At 36.5% G+C, this 19,933-nt stretch overlaps 4 protein-coding genes across 17 annotated transcripts in view; 2 read left to right on the top strand and 2 right to left on the bottom strand.

The window, feature by feature from the left end:
* Positions 1-9,463, top strand: part of Smr (nuclear receptor corepressor smrter) — a 70,812-nt gene extending 61,349 nt beyond the window's left edge. For all 7 annotated transcript variants that reach the window (XM_033475841.2, XM_033475845.2, XM_033475843.2 and 4 more), the window contains one exon: positions 5-9,463. In XM_033475841.2, the coding sequence (XP_033331732.2) occupies positions 5-701 (697 nt within the window). In that variant the 3' untranslated portion in view covers positions 702-9,463. The remainder of the gene's footprint in view (positions 1-4) is intronic.
* Positions 9,464-9,880: 417 nt separating this feature from the next.
* rho-4 (rhomboid-4) lies at positions 9,881-16,555 on the bottom strand. 4 transcript variants are annotated; one of them, XM_033475724.2, is made up of 5 exons: positions 15,876-16,555; positions 12,866-12,944; positions 12,588-12,776; positions 12,208-12,527; positions 9,881-12,132 (listed from the first exon to the last, which is right to left on the bottom strand). In XM_033475724.2, exons 1-5 carry the CDS (start codon positions 15,926-15,928, stop codon positions 11,616-11,618), a joined length of 1,158 nt encoding a protein of 385 aa, XP_033331615.1. In that variant the 5' UTR covers positions 15,929-16,555; the 3' UTR covers positions 9,881-11,615. The 4 variants fall into 4 exon arrangements, with proteins under 4 accessions (XP_033331615.1, XP_033331618.1, XP_033331616.1 ...); XM_033475727.2 differs by lacking the exon at positions 15,876-16,555 and adding an exon at positions 13,460-13,615; XM_033475725.2 differs by lacking the exon at positions 15,876-16,555 and adding an exon at positions 13,456-13,613.
* Positions 14,198-18,437, top strand: Mks1 (Meckel syndrome, type 1). 5 transcript variants are annotated; one of them, XM_076528610.1, is made up of 5 exons: positions 14,225-14,343; positions 14,416-14,716; positions 14,952-15,645; positions 16,518-16,876; positions 16,957-18,437. In XM_076528610.1, exons 2-5 carry the CDS (start codon positions 14,640-14,642, stop codon positions 17,357-17,359), a joined length of 1,533 nt encoding a protein of 510 aa, XP_076384725.1. In that variant the 5' UTR covers positions 14,225-14,343; positions 14,416-14,639; the 3' UTR covers positions 17,360-18,437. The 5 variants fall into 5 exon arrangements, with proteins under 5 accessions (XP_076384727.1, XP_076384725.1, XP_076384726.1 ...); XM_076528611.1 differs by having other exon boundaries at positions 14,266-14,716; positions 16,518-16,759; positions 16,838-16,876; XM_076528613.1 differs by having other exon boundaries at positions 14,267-14,716; positions 16,957-17,081; positions 17,258-18,437.
* EMC7 (ER membrane protein complex subunit 7) lies at positions 17,532-18,942 on the bottom strand. The gene is made up of 4 exons (XM_033475729.2): positions 18,650-18,942; positions 18,177-18,435; positions 18,027-18,101; positions 17,532-17,940 (listed from the first exon to the last, which is right to left on the bottom strand). Exons 1-4 carry the CDS (start codon positions 18,856-18,858, stop codon positions 17,812-17,814), a joined length of 672 nt encoding a protein of 223 aa, XP_033331620.1. The 5' UTR covers positions 18,859-18,942; the 3' UTR covers positions 17,532-17,811.
* Positions 18,943-19,933: the final 991 nt, after the last annotated feature.

The following is a 19,933-nucleotide window of genomic DNA, read 5'->3' on the forward strand; positions in this document are numbered from 1 at the left end:
TCAGGTACCAAATCTCGGAAGACCAATGGAAAAGACGAAAAGCCAATGAGTCTGATTCCATAAAAGCTGGAGACGAGCGTCAGATAATCCGCGTCACTCAGCAGCAATCACAGCAGCAGCAACAACAACAACAACAACAACAACAACAACAACAGCAACAGCAACACCAGCAGGCAGCGTCTTCTGTAGGAAAGCAACAATTTCACTCTGTCGAACCCGTGTCACCACCGGAAGCGGGTACCAATCATTACGGGCGTCGCTTATATGAAACAACCACTGCCACATCGACTTCCGGAACCCCTTCCAACAAGCCTCATCTTTCGCCGTTGGATTACGTGAAGAACAAGATCGTTGAAGTAATGCGTACATCCGAAGACGATAAAGGTGGTAACGCAGGGGACAGGAACGGAGGGAACGTTGCCAGTGGAGAAAAGGACGAGAAGATAGGAGGGAACATCGAGAGCCCTTCCGGCGCAGAGATGATGGTCGACGGGACACCGAATCAAAATCCCCAACCACCCGCGCCAGCTCCTACAACCACCTTCTATCCATTCAGTGCGTTAGGAGTGCACACTGGTCCGCCGCCAGCACCACCACCCCCGACTTCCGGTTCCGCTTCCGTGACTAAATCCGAACAAATGCAAGCCGAGCCGGCGCCGTTGCTTTCAGCTCAGTACGAACCACTTTCTGACGAGGATTGATAGTCTAATAATTTAGCCACGTACAGATCGACACGCTGTGACAAAGTTTCTTAGGGTATTTATGCACTTTGTTTATCTTGACGAGAGTCTCACGCAGACGTCGATAAACGATTGAACGTTTCACGATTAGCAATGTTTGTCGGGCGTTACCCGTCGCCGTTCTTACTGATCGTCAGGTTTTGATCGCATTGAGGAGATTCAGTTTTTTTCCCTATTCATTTCGTTCATTTCTTTTTCTTTTCGTTTTTTCACTTCTGTCCTACTTTATACCCTCCCCACTCCTCTGCACATCCTACCTATCACATTTTTATTCATAAATTCGCAAACGGAGATTATATAACATGATGATTTGTTTTACATACAGTTTATTATTTTATAAATTTCGTATTCCCATTATATTTTTAGCAAGAAATCGCTGTCCTCGCTCCCCCGCGCAGTACGCAAAATGATCGAAACGTTTTACGAGAGCAATGTTTTAATGAGACGCGCCCGCATATCGCGAAATGGTCTTCGTTTAAACGTAAAACCGTAGTGTAATTTTAAACAATAATTAATATTTTTTTACGCATTACATATCGTCATATTGACACGTAATAAAAAGGAAATATGTACTGTCCCGGCTACATCGAACGCTCTGTTATATTCACATCTCTGTTACTACTTCGTTTGAAAGAAGCGCGTTCCAAGCATACTCAGAATGTGAGTGCCAGAGATACGAGGAATTTTAATTTTCGTTGCTTTTAGAAACGATGATATCAGAACCATTGCCGCAAACTCGATAACGAAAATTACTAAATGTTCTGTACGAATTTTCACGTATCGTTATGTGTATATGTGTGTGTGTGTTTTTTTTTTAAATACAATCGAATTTAGAAACAACAAAAACGATACAGCGATGTCGGTCAGAAGAAATTCTGTTCTTTCATGATTTTCCCTTTTTTTCGATACGTCGAATACCCTCAATGCGTTGACAACCTTCGAAGATCACATACTGTTTTCGCGGTTCATAGAAATGTTTTCGATCGACGCCGGAGTTGCGTCTCAGATGATCCACACTCACGATATAGACGTCGACCCGTGGAACGTCCAGGCTAGCCCAAATTCACAAATGGAGACGCTTCTTTTTGTACATAAATGAAAATGTAACCGTTAAAGAATGATGAAACTTTAAAGGCATACGTGTTTTTATTTTGGAATGAGTCTGTGATGTGTCTGGGATTAAAGTAGCCTGAACCGTAGCATCAGTGCGAAGAAGAGAGTGTGTAAGTTTCCGAAAAGTCCGCGGCGAGCCCGACGCGGACGAGAAATGGTGTGTGCGCGTGCGCGCGCGCATGCGCGCGGACAGTGGAATGGCACCGTTCTGACGAGAATCGCTTTCAAATTGTTCTCTCTCCTTGGTGAAGTGGGTTTTAAGTGAAAAATGAAAAAAAGTGTAATTCTAAGTGTTGTACATAGTACACAATATTAATTTTTAAGTTGAGCTAGTAGGTATATGATGGCTAGTTTATCGTATGCTATTGTAAGAATCTAGATTATAGCGTAAGTGATGTAGCTAGCATTTAGGGGATAGACGCCATGAACTGACTATGGGAATACTTCCCGAACTACGTTCTCTTATCGATGAAGATAATGCGGGCGATCGAGGGACGATGTGTCAATGTCGTCCTCGGGCGAATAGATACGATTTTATTTGATTAAAGAAAAAAAAAAGTAACTTTCTGAAACCCGAATGTACGCTCTGACTATCATGAATAAGTTTAATCACACTCACATGTATACATGCGCGATGACACAATTTAACATACACACGTGACACTGGTATAGACAACATTATACATACAAGACACAACACGTTCACATGGAAACGCATTGGAAGAGAACAACACACGTGTACAAGTAAAGAATTTTTATATAGCCTAATTTTATATTTGTATGCAAACGTAAGTTGAACCGTGCGATCTGCTCCTTTGTTTAGTCATTCGGATACCCGACAACCAACCAACACCGTGCTTTTTAACCGCAACATCGCTGCACCCGAAAATCGTAAGTCGCTTTTACCAAAACGTTACGAACGATGAAACAATACACACGTACACGCGTATCTCTGTGTGCTCCCTCTTTGTACGTATGTTTAAACGTGACATGTACATGCTGACATGCAGAGAGGTGCAAATTATTCGACTCCGTTTCATATGAAAAATGTAATTATATATAATGCTTAAAATGTACGAAATAAGAACTATCTCTGTAGAAAATGAATTTTTATTTAAAATATCTGTACGCTGATGATACAACACCGTTGACTGTCCGTAATTCACGTAATACTGTTTTTTTTTCTTGTTAAATCGACAAATTAATATAATTCGCTACACTATTTCATGAAAGATTTGAAGATAATTTACTGTGCAGATTATTGTCCAGAAAATCAAAATACAATGAATGCTATACGAAATTCTAAATAATTCACTAAATCAATAGTTACCTACTGTGAAAAGAAAATAGAATATGAATATACATAATCAGATGTTAAAACTCATGGTTATTAGTATTGACAATAGTTATTTTTAAGAAAGACAAAATTTATATCACATTCTCTTGTTGTTCATTTTAATCTGTAACCTAATGAAACTTCTTCGAAATATGAAACCATCTGATGATATAATAATACTTTTCTGCTTTGCTACTACAATCTTTTTATATTTTTGTAATATCTGGCAAATTGAGAAAAGACTACATCGAGTGTAATAATTTGCATACCTCTCTATATATGGTGTCTCTGGAATACATGCTTTTATTAAGAGAGCTAGAAAGGGTCTAAAAAGTGTCCTGTCAACGCGTTCAATATTTTCAAAGTACTCTCAATTAAAAATTACCATCTTTTCCCAATTTTAAACATAGAATTTCTGAAAAGAATCAAATCAACAGAAATTACATTGCTATCCAAATTATTAATAATACTAACTTTTAATGCATAATCCTGCTTGGTATCGAAGTATGCATTTAACAGGCATTAGTATAATTCATATTTAACTTGATAAACCGTTCGATTGGTAGACTATTGCTCCTAATAATTAAATTTAAAATAATTTATCAGACTGGAGATCTGCTTTCTCCTTAGTTGTAGTTTTTAAAGGACTTTTCTCTCTGGCCTAATTATCTCTCTTATACGAGCTACCACCTCCGGAGGCACCCCTGTACATATACACGTTACTGTAGTTTGTTTGATCGCACATTTTTATATGGTTGAAACGCATCTGGTCGGATAATGTTGAGTGCCTCAGCCCATTCCGGGGATTGTCGAACAAACGAACGAACGAACGTATGCATGGTAATAATCATCTTCGCTCCATTTCAATGTCGCATTATATTCATTTTACTGGCAAATCTGAGATCGGACGAACGTCCGGCGTTTTCAGTGTACAAAGTGCACGGGGGTTGCGGGAGACCGGCCACGTGCTCGTGTAGGGTTAATCGGAGCGTGAGCGTCGGTTACCTAGAATCTGTTAGCATCTCGTTCTACCAGCGTGCCAGACAGTGTCTCGAAGTTGATTCTCAAGATCTAAACATAGTTCCCCTCGAGAATCGGGAATCGACGGGATTTATCATTTATCAATCCGGAAACATAACACGTGTAAACTGATCTTTTTCGTTTCGGACGTTCCCGCCTCTCGGGAAACGGAACGAGGAATATACTCGAAAGTTTAGACTGCATTTAGAGTCTAAATAGTTTGTAATACGAGCCGATCATGCGTGTCGGGGACGTCGGGATTGCGAGTTGATCCAAGTATTCTTTGTAAATAAAGGAACCTTCGCTTCGCACTCGTGGATATTACGTAAGCGTTTCTCTGTCGACGACCGGGGTGTTTTCACGCTTTCCGTTTTCTCTCTCTCTCTCTCTCTCTCTCTCTCTCTCTCTCTCTCTCTCTCTCGGCGTACGACCTTCGTTGTGTCATCGATACATCGTTGTCCTTTTCTTTTCGTCTAACAGTCGACGCTGTCAACAGCATCCCTAGAACTCGTGCCCGCGAACGGCTGACATCGCGGAGGTGTGCAAATGATTAAACGCAGCTCGGAAAACATTTTCTCTGGAAACATTGAAGCTCGAGAATGTATATCAGTTCCAATGTTTTGTACATTCTAATCGTTTGATTTATAATACTTACCGTGCATTTCTCTGCTTTTAATTAACCAGTTGCCTACGATTTCCTATACTTTCGCCGGATGCAGATTCGATATTCAGTGTACTGGGACATACGGTGTGAAAACGTTATTTGTTGTATTTTTCGGTGTTGAATCTACACTGAACGTCGAATCTTTGTTGACTATCTTATGTAATTGTCACGACAGTGTAAAGAAAAAACAAAACAATTAAACGGAAAAAACGCATATGTCGCATAGCAAGTAATAATTAACGTATCGATATGTTTATACGATTTTTACACTCGTATTAAAGAGAATTGTTGACCAGAGTTCAGTTTGCAAGAACTTTTTTCAACGTGTATCTGCCGATGGCAACGGTATAAATTGAATTCTGCATGTATCGTGATCGATGATGGTTCATTTACACGCTGGTCAATAGCATTTCACTAAATTCGAATCGATACACCGAAAAAAAAGAAAACATACAATGGAAAATCCACTATGCCAAGAAACTGATATAATAAAGTTAATACTCAAACAGTTCGAATAACAGGAGATCATTATTTTAAAACAGCTGTTTCTTTTAGGAAAAGAACGATACAGATCTTTATTACCATTTCGAGCTTCTAATTAGTTAATTCGCAATCATTTCGAGGCGTTCGTGCAAGAAAAGCCGAGAAATTCCGAGAATACCATAATCGAATCTAATAATTTGCATACCTCGGTATTATTTATTCGTCCGGCATCGATTATCATCGAAACATGCATTGAGATTATCTTTAACGTAAATATTGATTCTGCCCAGAAATAATTAATATAATAAATTCACTGACGCAACAACTATAATTTGATCGCAAGCTCGCGAGGTATACAATCTCATCCAGGAACACTCACACGAAACAGTTCCCACGTTTTCGTAGTTGTAAATGAAAGATGAACACACGTGTACAAAGTTTTATCAGAATGGCCGTCTTCCCAGCATTAACTTCGGTAATTTGTTTCTCGATCTATATTAAACTAACGTTACACAAAAAGTCGAGACTACGATTTGAAAATACGTGTGTACTTATAATGCGTGTGCATATTCGAGGCTAGATTCGATTTCGCGTGAAGCATAGAACGGAAAATTTTGCAGCCCCGCATAAACATGTACAAAACAATTTATTTGTGCCGATCGTAAGGGCGATTTACAATCAGTCGTTACCGTTACACACGAAGCTTTATTGTATTGTACGAACAAATGGCAACTGGATATAAAATCTTCTTGAATTGTACAAAAAAAAAAATATCGAAACACTGAAAATTATCGTTGTCCAATGCTTCCAGAGGCGGGGATAGGCGTGAATGGAAACGAAAGGGGACGTAGGAAAAACCGGGAAACGCACTGAAACGCGACCACTGGGCGGCTGTGGACCTTTCTGCGAAGTCATAATGTTATTAGGCCAGTTTACGAGAGGAACGATTCAACACAGAAGTTCATCATTTCCGTGAACAGAACTTGGTGGGACAAAGAACGATAAATGAGTCGACACATTGTTCGACGTTTCATCCGTATGCCGGAATTTCTTCTTCATTACCGTCGCAACCTTGTGCCTGTGTCGTTTAACCGTTCCGCTGACGTCACTGTGTGCATGCAGTGGTCTTACAATGTGGTCTCCCGATTTGCGCGCACGTACACGGCGACACACCAGTAACATGTACAGAGCGTTCCATAGCATGCGGGACACGTGTAAACGACGAATCGCACACGAAGAGCGTTTTTGCGTATCTTACCTTAGGTTAACACGAAATGTTTGTACAATGTTACTTCATTTTTTTCATTTTCTAACAATTGCTTAGAGAGAATAGTCGATAGACTGTGGATTTCCATGCATTTATGTCAAAAATGATTAGGTTTAGGCTTTAAAAAAAAAAGAAAATGGAAAAGATTCAAAGAAACTGAGAGTGTATGAATTAATTTGAGAAATTTATACTTGGATCTTATTTCGCATAAACGTCCACAGTCTAGTCGTGATATATTGAATACAAACAGAAATGTTTCTCGGTATTTTTCGGCAAGCCGGAGTAGGTCCCGTGATGTTTTTGAAACAGCCTGTGTACAGGATGATTCCAGAAACTGCGACAAGATATAACTATTTTTCGAGTAGAAATAGAAAATGGTAAAATAACGGAAGAAATCGAATAATCAAGGAATCAAATTTCTGTGATAAAATTTGGTCTTGCAAAGTGCAACCACGCACAAAGCAACGTACAGTCGCACCGTTTCGTTCGGTCTGTTCTTCTAGATTATCCGAGTAGAGAGTGTATTTAAGGCAACGAGACCGAGGAGATTTCGAATTCTCGTGGCCGTTTTGTACTTGTTTTCTTTTTCTCTTTTTTTTTACACGTTTCTCACATCATTCGGTTATCGAACGCTTGCAATTAGCCAATTGGTTTCATCTCTGCCGTTCAAAAGTCACCAGTTATCGAAACAGAACGCAGCAAACGAACGTTGTCCTTGCTTAGCAACTGCCTATCCAACGTGTGTTTACGTTTTAAGAGCCCAAAATGAGACGGACATCGAAGAAACCTGAAGCAAAGAACCGAGATCAAGAAAATACAGACAGTGTTCAAGTGCTATTGAAAAACAAATATGAATAATCAGATGACATAAAGATATAAAACAACAAGCGTTCAGTTTTTATTTCGGTCTTCAATCCTGTTACCTTTGTTATATCTTCTTACAGTTTCGAAATCATCCTGCATATCGGATTCCGGCGCTGACTTGAACAAGGGATGCCTCAAGAGGGATCTGTTTAAATTCTGACACGCAGTAAGAAACGTCACATCAATGTCACGTCAATCCGCAGTATAATGATCCTCTTATTGGATCTAACAGAAAAATTCAAATTGGAACGCAGCCCAAATACATTGGACATTAACAAACTGGTAACCATGTAAAATTTGAATTCTTTAAACAGTACCTAATATTTGAAAAAATAGCGGGGAGAAAGAGAAAGAGAGAGAGAGAGAGAGAGAGAGAGAACGAGAGGCGTAAAAGATGTGAGAAAGGTTGAAGAATGGGAGACAGAGAGAATGGAAACACTAGAGACAGAGAAAACGAGAGAGAAAGAGACACACGCAGGCACACGTACACGTACACGACTATATCGTTGATGCAACAAAAGGCAAATCATCTAAAAGCTATAGAAATTTCTAGACGACATAACGTATCGTAAGGCATCAACCCGTACGCACAAGTCTGTCGAGCGTCAGGAAACGAGCAATCACTGGAGTTAGGCGAAGTAGCCAAGCCAGATGAAGCAAAGAGGTCTGAGAAGACAATTTTATCGTTAGTGATAATCACCTTAGCCTGACCCATCCAATAAGATGCTGATTTGATATTTGTAATTATCATTTCTATCATGTCGTGAACTCTCGTGCTTCAGTGTGCCACTGCGGTGCGAAATCATTTTAACGCGTCCTGGACAAATAAGATGATCCAACTGTTTTCGCTTCTGTTAAAACTTGCCCAGGTCTATCGGGTCTGTCCGGAACGTATTAAATGTAAAAATTGATGTCGCGCCGTAGGGGAGAGACGCGAAGGGAGTAGTTGCTAGGTTCACCCGATCTCCCACCTTCTCTCGAGAGTTGCATGGATATAGTCGAAACGTTCTCCGGTGTTCGATGAACCTGTGCGTGCTGGTTCGTAACCCGATGGAAGATCGATGTCTATTGTTTGGCACTCCTCTAACGCAAACAACTCTGTACATATAGATGAAAGAAAAGTAAACGACAACGCCGAGGTATTTAGCCTCCTCCCCGTGGAGAATTGTCCCTCGAACAGTTCTTACGACGGACAGAGACAGATGACAAACAAAAGTGAAAAGGATATGTCACGTGAACAAGTAACAAGAAAAAACTAAAAACACTTAAGGAAAAGCTAAGGAGCGATATTACCTACGAACCCGCTATTAATGCGATTCATTCAGATAAATTAACTAAAATTAATAGCGAGCGAGAGCATACCCCGCCTACAGTAACTACAGGTATAGCATACACGGTAATATGATTATCAAAACAGTTCAATGTAAATTGTTATTTTTGTTGAAATAAAAATCACCTCCGTTATAATAACTAGCAACCCCCCCCTACCCCACCCCGCTCCGCTCCTTAGCCCGCCGCATCCACCCTTGCATCTCACTCTTGATAATATGAACCTGCCACAAAAGGATATACAGAGCGTACATTAGATTTCAAGAAAACAACCGGGCTATATTTGAATGCTTTTCGATTCGAGTGTTCGGGCTTCGAAGAATTCGCCGGCTGACACGTTTCGGCTAAACAATTTTTACGTTCATGTCGCTTGGATTATCGTTAGAAATCGGCGATCATCGGTGACTGTTGAGGTCAAGATACATTACATAGTAAGCGTAAGTGCTCGTTCAAGGTCACTGTTGACCTTCCTTCGTTGCAGTGAATGTGCGGAATTTTCATTTGAATCTCAATGTTCGAAGTCGACAAAAAATCATGGATCGTTACTGTACAGTTGATTGTTCGAATAGAATTTAACGATATCACTTTTGTTACTGAAAAATATGGAAACACAGGACTGAAGAAATATATACATATAGTATAAATGATACCGAATAGTCGTACCTGTCCGAAGATACTAAGTAACTTGTTATTAAAACACGACCGGATCCTGTTCATCGTACGATTATCCGACAAATTGTATCCTAGAGGAACTCGTAAACTAATTAAAAGCGAAAGTTATTGGTGATTTACTTTATTCTGTTTATATTATATATATATATATTATTATATATATATATATATATATATATATATATATATATATATATATATATAATTATATTATTATATATATATATAATTATATTATTATATATATATATATATATATATATATATATGTATAGAGACGCGTACAAAATATACAGACTACATGAACGTACACTCTATCGTCGATGCATCGAGCTGACAAGAACCTTAGTATTTTAAACGTTCGCGTCTATCGGTCGAAACATTAACAAATATGCATTTTCACGTTCTTCTTTTATTTTGACATTTATTACAAAACTTACAAAGAGATAATATATGAACAGTACTTAAGACTCGAAGAGTTGTATAATAAATACGATTAACAAATAGGGGATGATGGAGGTTCCTCAGCAAATCCTTTTGTTCAACAACATCGAAGACCTGTTGCAATTGCGTTTCTTGTGATACACATTTTACCCTGTCTCTCGAGATCGACGTTACATTTCACTTGTAAACATATATTTTCGCGAAGAATACTTTCTTTTCCAAAGCTAACCATTGTTTACGGCTTTCACAATAAACAAACATTCTTAAGCTAGCTATACGTCCTGATAATTTGCAGGATAATCTCATTATTACTCGCTATTCAGTTTCGTCTGACGATCTTCGATTACTTTCAATTAAAATCATACGAACGTTGAAGGAAAGTTAACGTCCGAATGAACTTTACGAGAAACAAAATGACGCAATTGTATATAATAGTAACTTTCAATGTTTTGTTACGATTTATAATTTATTTATTTAATAATAATGAATTTGTTTTATTCGGATAAATAAAGAAATTGTATTATCTTCCGCGATTAGCATTGTATTGCTTAAAACTGTGTTCCGATTTGTGCGCGTACAAATCTAAACGTATGTATATTTTAAGGACACTTGGAACATCTTTACTTAGGCTGACCTTAATTAACTAAGTAGCAAAATTAGTATGATTATGCGCGAAATTAAATAATCATTGGAACTACTAAAGGTCTACTACTGTTAAAAGAATAATTAATAATAATCTTAAGACTATATATTGACCCAAAAAATACGCCCTATGATTCACGGCTATATTTTAGAATGAAAATACTTTTTTGGTATAATAACATATTGTGAAATTTTCTTGAATTTTTCGTTTGTTCAATGATAATGCATGTTACATGATGTTCAGTAAATTCTAAAAAAGAATTGCATTCAAGTATTAAAAATATACACTCAAAGTATTTCCATTACGCATCGGTAAGTTGCAAATCAGGTACATGATATAGTGAATCATAAATACATGGCATAATTAATTGCAGTAACTTATCATATAAAAATTTTCGAGATTTCCATTAACAATTCTCCTATAGCAACAATACTTTGCGCATACACTATATATTGTTCTTGTTTGAATACTATAAGTAACTAAACATTACTTAAAGAACGTCAAAATATTGAAACCGTAGTAATACACTTTCGACAATTAAATAAGAATAGAATTTTTATTTTTTGGACGTCATATGTTTTATCTTTAGAATATTGGTATAATTAGCACCACGTAGTTCGACAATTATAATTTAGCTGCCCAAATATTGACTTCAGTCGAGAAAGTTTGATCACTTTCGTTAAGCTTTAATCGTTCCTCGTTAAATAATTCTCTCTATCATATTTATGCATTGATTTGTTGTAATTAATATTGAATGTGCAAAAATTTCTATCATGTTTAACATCTACTTTTTGTGTTACATACAGGCATCTTATATCACAGTATGTAATATAATAGTACTCCTTGTACACCTGTGAATCAGGTATAATTGCATTGACTATTGAATATGTTATTCAAAAATGCAAGGTATGTACTATAATTGACTCTTCAATTATTTTAATGGCGAATTTGTGCTTGCGTTTGTTTATTCAACGGGAAGACACATTTGATCTTCGACAAAAAACGCAATGCCAAAAAAATGAACATACGAGAGTATAATGTTATAATTGATCATAGTAAGAAGTATATAAAATATTCCATAAAATGGCGGCAGTCATAAGTACAGTGTAAGTAATAATACTAGCCCACCATACAACTTTCTCCCATGTTTGTTCTTCAAGATTACGAAGAACATTTATGCCCACAAGTAGCCCTGCAATGGCACCAGCAAAATGAGCAACATAACCCACTTGATCGTGCGTTTCTAATACATAGCGGTTGTATATTGCTTGACCAATATCAAACGAAGTCACGACGAGGAATACTAACAATTGCATTACCGCAAATTCCATTTGTGACCAGTTCATTACAATAGTTGCCACATGAGCAGTGATTAATGCATAAACACCACCTGATGCACCTGCTAAATATACTCGAGGATCAGAAACAGATGTGCCAAGAGATCCTGCTACAACACCCGCTATATAAATAGTCAATACTCTCCACCATTTATGCACCATTTCCAATGGAATACCGAGCATTATCTGTACAAGTAGATTTACCACCAGATGAAATACACTGTTTTAAATAAGTATAACAATTAGTTGCTAAACATGGTTAAACTTTTATAGCCATAAAATCTGAAATACATACCCCACATGCACAAACATGTATGTCAGATACCTCCATGCTTGGAACCTTTTATGTGGATTATAAATAAATAAAGTAGCTGCTGGCCCTTCTACGGATAAGGATTTGTGTGCGATCACATCATACAAAAATAAAGTAATCTCCAATACGGATATAATTATCATTGCCAAGGCAGGAGGTTTGCAGGTATATTCCTCTTCGTATTGTCCATCTGTATAATCACTGGAGGCTGTTTGGAAAGCAGACGGCCTTTGCGGTACCATTGAATGTACATATCGTTGTACAAGGTGACCAAAGACACCCTGCATATCTTTTCTATGAATCTATAGCAAAAAATTAAAAGTAATAACGGTGTTAGATACAATTATAATAAAAATACATACCATAGCTATGAATTCTGGGTAATCTAGATATCCAGAATCATCTAAATCCGCATTTCGCATAATTGTACGGACAACCCTCGTTGGAATATCATTGGAATAAGTAGAACTATGTATCATAGCTTTTAGTTCTTGATAAGAGATCTTTCCATCGCCGTCAAGATCATACTTTTCAAATATAGCTTTCCAATGCTAAAGATAGCAAAAAAATAGATTCGCAGAATTATTAAAAAGGTTATAAGGATTTAATACAAATTATAAATGTAAATACTATTTCTTACAGAATTATTATATTGCAAGGGAATTGTTACTCCCGACTCTCCCCCTTGGTTGCTTGACATTCTGACCAGCTTGAAACCACTGTAAAAAAATAATGATACTCACTTATTTACTTGCTGAAGTACATACATTTTTAAACGTTCAACATCTATCACAAAGAAGCTGTATACAATATTATATATAATAAAGTATTACACTCTGTGTATAATATCGACCCTTTTAAAAAAACAAAATCAATGAAACTGAGAAGATTCCGATACGTTCATCAAAATGAACAATAAGTCGCACGATTAAGTGATAAATTACACATCGAAGGTGTCGCAATGTGTCATACGAATAAACCACACTGTATTATATTATGAAAGTGTTTCTTTGACTGACTCGTCAAACGAGCCACTAATAGGTCGATACCTATGTCTATTACTCATAGAATGATATCGATCTATTTTATCTTATCAGAAAGATATATTATCGGTACAACGAATGCAGAATTGTACAAATGCATGGTTACCGGTGAATACAAATTCTGATTCGGATTTTAAGAATGAGTGCGTACATGTGTTCTACTTGATTGTGTTCTTAGCCTCAATACCTACGAAACGCGTTGATAATCCAGTCCAGTGCGATGACTAAAACTATCTTCGAACAGAATTCTCCATTTCTACACAATTATTACATTACAAGAAACTGTTCATCTTGTACGTGTAACAGGATATAATTTAAAAAGACAGCACGCACCAGTCGTCGACGTCGCAACAGGTGAACTCGACCAAGCGTCGTGCGAATAGAGAAAGTAATGTACCGCAATGCTGCGAATCGATGGTAGATCGTCGAAATCGTTCCTTTACCGATTCTCGATATATGTAATATTTTTTCTTTCATGAATTAAAATATTTTGTTCAACGGCAGCGCATATGTGTATGAAAATATCAATAAGTAATCCGTTACATTCTAAACAAAGCGGTGTAATACGATTTGAACTTGAAACATTTTCCGACAGTTTCGCTTCGTGTCCACCAATGGCGTAGACAGCTGAACAGATTTTATTTTAAAAAACTAAATACATACTACTGATTTACAGCTTATTTACTAATAAAATAAATTTGTTTTCTCGAACACTAATTACGTCTTAAGAAATGCCGTAAATGTACAATGTCACGGTTCGACGTTATACAATTGTTAGCCGGGAATAATTGTGCAAATCATAAGTGCTTATAATTTTTTCTTCCTGCGTGTTTCTATTTTTGTTTAATCATCCATTGATTGCATCATTAATTTTACATCCGAGTACGTAAGAGAAGAATAGCGTACGCGCTATTCGGGTAGTCATTCGGCCGTGAAAGGTTCCTATAAAGCTTGTTTTTACTGCATATAAGAGTTCCGTCTTGAAAAGCTGACTCAACAGGATACAGGGATCTCCCGGCTACGTTTCATTTCTAATTTAAAAGCGACGCCGAATAACCGGCTTCCATGCGCACAGGTAGACATAAATGTACACGACACGAAGGTGTCCAACATGTTGATGGTATCTACAGTTTCGGCTTTATGTTAGCCTGTTACACACAAACGGCGGGGATCATGTGAATTCCAAGTGCAGGTGCACTGCGCGATGTGCGCCCCTGGTTACCAAGCAACAAGAAGATCGATAAACAATGCTTTTATCGTGCGACTGCTGCCGGTTATTTTCAAACGGTACACTAATCGAGTCAGTGTACAAATCTGCTTTGTCTCATACGGATCAGTCCCCGCAATTAATTATTGTCGACGTAGAATCAAATGTTAACGAAAATACGTAAAGAAAAAATATCCTCCAGTTACCGGGTCAATGAGTCTATAAATAATTTCAAAATAAGGTAACGAATATATTTCAGCTAATTTCGACAGAATTACATCGTATTAATGACAAGTAGAAATCAATGATACCGTCAGTATGAACGTACGATTAATCAGAGACAACGTGCCACTGTTTTTTTTTTCTGACGAAAATTGTACGGCAAACGTGTCGATCGGAATTAGATCTCGGCCATCTGGCAGAGATTGTTTCTACCTCCTAAATTGTATTTACCTTCGACTTGTTTGTTGTTCCAGAGTCAAAATCGTACAGCAAAGACCTTTGCTTGCAGAACTCCTCGAGGATGAAGAAGATACCAGAGACTCGAATTTTGTTCAAGAAGAAGATTATATTTTTGATTGGCAAGAAAAGGTGTTCAGCCCGTTCGAAGTTGACTTTTACAAGGATGAGAAAAATTGCACGACAGAGACACAGAAGTCCTATTGCCGAAAAATCAACGAGGAAAGCGTTAAAGGCTCTCATCTGTACACCTACACGCAAACGGACTCGTATTATTCGGAGAATGAGCTATTGACGAGACCATACAAGTCAAAATTGGCCTGTAGAAATGGAACGGCGTTGCCGTCTTTGCAAAACCGTAAACCATTTACCGAAAGATACAATAAATCGGTCATCGACGATAAACCTGGCGAAGCAAGGATACGCGCGAACCATTATGTCTACATGGAAAGATCTACGATGTATGTCATGGTTGATTTATCTCGAAGAGATAAAGCTGTATCGAATCCGGACAAGGATTCCGAAACAGTGCTATGCGTTATTGCATACGATCGGTTGCACAAAACCTTGTCCGTGAATCCTGACTTCACGAACGATCGTCCTTACGTCGTGACGAATTCCAGTGGCGTGGAATTTAATTATTGGATCGAACACACCTCCGAGGAACAAACACCGGAAGAATTGCAAGAAGAACGGAACGAGTTGCAACGTGTAAGAGCAACGAAATATTTATTTGCACTATTACTCATACTCGGATTGCATATGGTTCGTTTGCTTTTTGAATCGACGGATATGATCAATTTCGCATTTCGAACACGGTTCTCGCTATAAAATATAAATATATGTCGCAAACGAATTTGTACGAAAGAACTGAAAGATTCAAATATGTAGTTATCGCGCAACTAATCGAAAGTCAATGGTATAATGAATAATGTACGTACCCCACGTAGGAGATTTCGGAGATTTGCCTCATGACTCTCTGTGGATAAAACATGTTTCTTGAATTTAATTAACATTTATCACTGACACCGATAATCGTTTTTCCATCATTCGAAATCCTGTTGCACATTAAATCGATGTTAGCTTCAGCTTGTATCCCGTTGAAATATATTCAGGAAACATGTATATTGCCACGTTTATTTTAGTAAATTTGTTCATTTTTGTTATATTTGAAAAGTACAATAATAATTAATATGTTTGTAACAATGTTGAATACGCGAAAGAAATAACCTAACCGTCACACTGTGGTCCCACAGCCAACTGAAATCTGTGGCGGTGAATAGTTGCTTGAACACTCTACGTATTTGTATTGTCGGATTCATACATGTGCATCCATGTATTCATACATAGTTATATACTGTTTATATTGCCCCTTAGAGTATGCTACATCCGCTCACCGAAGCAATTTGAATACATTCTGCGCACAAACACACTGTGGTATTCATTATTCAAAATATTTTAAAATCAAATTAATTGTATTAATAAAGAAATCCATTACATCGACATTTTACTAAAGAAAAACACAACGAATCATTCAATGATATTGAATAATAAAAATCTTTTTAATATATTTTCTCTTATAGGAAAGTAAAGAAAGATTAATGTATAAAGAAGCAGAAATATCTCCGAGTTTCGAGCTAACTACACCACAGATACATAAAGTTTTTGTAAAACTTGATATTCTGTCTGCTCACGAATTTATTTTCGATGGCCTTTGCGTTTCATATTATATCCAGTTACCAGAAGATTGGAGTACCGACCAAAGTGATAGATTATTTGGAAGGACTCAGCGGTGTAATTTGAAAAATAAATCAGCATATTTTGGGTATGCTACTGAAATATCTCTGGATTTTAAATCAGACAATGCATTAACTGCAAAAAAGACTTTACCATTTTGGCCTAGATTCTTACTGTTGGTCACATCTCTTGATACATGGTCGAGGTAACATTATTTAATTGTTAACATTACATTTGTAATTTATATAATTAATTAATTATAAATTAAGTGTTCTATCATTTCAGATACCGTACAGAAGGATATGCAGTCATAGCCTTACCTGCACATCCAGGTACATATGAATTTAGTATTCCAACATGGAGACCAACAGGAAGTATTATTAATTCTCTTCGAAGATATTTCACGGGAGGTACTTATGAATTAAATGATATAACTTATTGCAACATATCTGCAAAATATGAAGATAAATTATTAAATAAGTCACACGTAAAAGTGACATCAAACGGATGTGTAAAGCTGAAAATGAATATCATTTATCAAATTCATACTTCTACTAGAATTGATGATCAGCATGATTACTTTCAGAATTTAACTACGGATAAGCTTATGACGAATATAGAAAATATTTTCGAACAATTTAGGGCAGCTAGGGACCGAATGATGCAAGTTAAACGTCTCAATATTTAATCGATTAAGTTTGAACAAAGCGATCTGTGATATCATCAATGAAAAAATATTTTAAACGTCATAATTAATAAGTAACATTTATTTCTATAATTATAAATATCTTTTATATAATATTATAACTAAAATACTGACTTTTTTGATTTTTATATGATAAATGATACTAAAAATGCTATTAACATTATCCAAATCCTTTTTTATTTCCTGGATCTAAAAAAATGTATTACTTAATAATACCAAATTGAGAAATTGTGATAATTACATTTATACAGTAGATAATCAATAATATACTAACGTAATGGATTTCGAATGGTTTACTCTTATGTTTATAATTTAGAAAAAATTAAGTAGCATACAAAGTAGAAGACTGAAAAACAATCTAATGTATTTGCTAGTATATTTAACTAAAGGACTAGAGTAAAAGTGCAAACATGATCCCACGAAGCATACAAATGTTACTGCCTCTTCTTTGCAGCTTTTACTGCTTTTGGTTTTTGCTTTTCTTCTCCAGCCAAGAAAGTTGTTATAAGTTCAGACATTTCTGGCAGTCTGTATTTAGTCAGATTATTCAAATGTTCCATTTCCTGAAGGAATAGAAATGAATAAGTACAAAATTAAGGTCACAAAATAAAAATTAAAATATTTATAATACCTTGTATTGTGTACTCACCTTTCTAGCATCTGGATCATTCATAATTTTTGGTCCAATCATAAGTAATAACAATGGCAAAATCATCATCAATACCTACAGGAAAAGTTGAAAATAATAATAATTCTTTCTATGGCTAATATTCATATAATAATAAAACAACAAACGTACCATTGAGTTGAACAAGAAGTCCGTTACTTTCCATTGTTCCCTAACTTGGAAGTAACGGAATGGTGTAAATGGCCTCATTTTTAATGGATAAGGAATTTGTATCACTTGTGAAGTTTGAATTAAATTAACTTTTCTTGCTCTAAATCTTCCTTTCGAGTTAATTTCTACTCTTACTGGTTCATAAACACAGTTAGGATTTACAACCTCAATAACATAAGATCCAGAGGGTACATTTGAAATGATAAATGTTCCATCTTCCCTGGTAACAATAAACATATTGTTATTGATAGAAGTACATTCAATTTATGAATTAAATATCGTATAGAATTAAAATATTTGATTTATTATGATCCTAACCTGTGTAGAATATAACTTTCCACAATTTACGTTTAATATAACAGCCCTAATAGTTCATCATATGTAAACGATTATTTACTATTTTTACTAGTTGATAATATAAAACATTAATTTACCTCAAAAAACCATAATGTTCTCCACCATTAGCCATGACGTGTGTCATTAACTGCCAACCATTCGAGGCTTTGTTTTCCCATGGAAAAACTTTTCCTTCGATAACGTATAAATCCGTAGATACTTCTTCATCATTTTCTGCAGTCACATATTTGTCTGAAACACTGACAATAATGAAAAAGAGAAAAATAGCAGCTTTATACATGATCATATTGAACAAGTAGCTTCAAGTAGCTCCAGGGGACGTCAACTCTGTAAGAAAAATGGGAGACACTTTTTTGACTGCCATCTAAGCTAACTGCACACTTGTACGAACTAAAATTCAATATGGCTGCCCACCCGCATGTGTTTGGTGACTGTGGTACATAGCCATTGCCAACGCAACGCCATTCCCGCCATTCTGACCACAAACGAACCAGCGAACAGATAGGTAGGTAGGTAGGTAGGTAGAGAAATTTGATTGGTTGATGCTTCACAGCTAAACGGTGCTGTCCTCACGGTTCTAGCCAAAGAGAGGAAGTGATGAGTGAGCAAGAGACTGCGATATCAGCACAATCCCAAACAAAACGGGTTACACCAATGTAGCTTGTAACAATGCAAGCACTTTACTGTGCATGCATTCTCACTCTTTTCGCGCATTCATATGCCTGGTGCTCCATCTGAAATACTTGCATTTTTCGCCCCATAGGATACTCGACCTAGCGTATTTGCGAACGTCTTGAAACGACGATCATTTCTACAATTATTACAATTTTTGAAAACCCGTAAGCTACATTTTAGGTAATTGTTCCTACTTTATGAATCTGCTAAATTTTATTAATTCAGCCATTTTCTTACGGTTAAAAATTTGATAAACGAAGCTGAAACTTAATGTAGTAATTATCTACAAAAAAATTCTGAAACTCGGAGTTTTATAGAATTAGAGTTAAGAATTATTTATTAAGTATATTACAATTACACTATCCGACAAAATCAAACTTTTTTTCTGGGTTCCTGTAGCCACTATGAAATTCTTGTAGAGCTTCACTCCCTGAACAAAAATCCGAAAACCGAATTGCTCCATCACCCTCAGTTTTTTAAATAAACGAACTTTTGTAAAAACCCAAATTTTCGACAAAAATGAGGTATTGCATGAAAGGTAAAAACATTAGAAAGTTCTAATTAGTGTTAAAAGATAGAGGAAAGTTTCCCGCATATTTTTGGCCCTAATTAATTAATTTTTGCTCGTAAATAGCAATAAATTAATGTCAAAGTTTAAAAAAGTGTCGACGTGCGCAGTTCCTCCA

This window comes from Megalopta genalis, chromosome 2, assembly GCF_051020955.1.
Source record: "Megalopta genalis isolate 19385.01 chromosome 2, iyMegGena1_principal, whole genome shotgun sequence".
NCBI classification, from domain to species: Eukaryota; Metazoa; Arthropoda; class Insecta; order Hymenoptera; family Halictidae; genus Megalopta; species Megalopta genalis.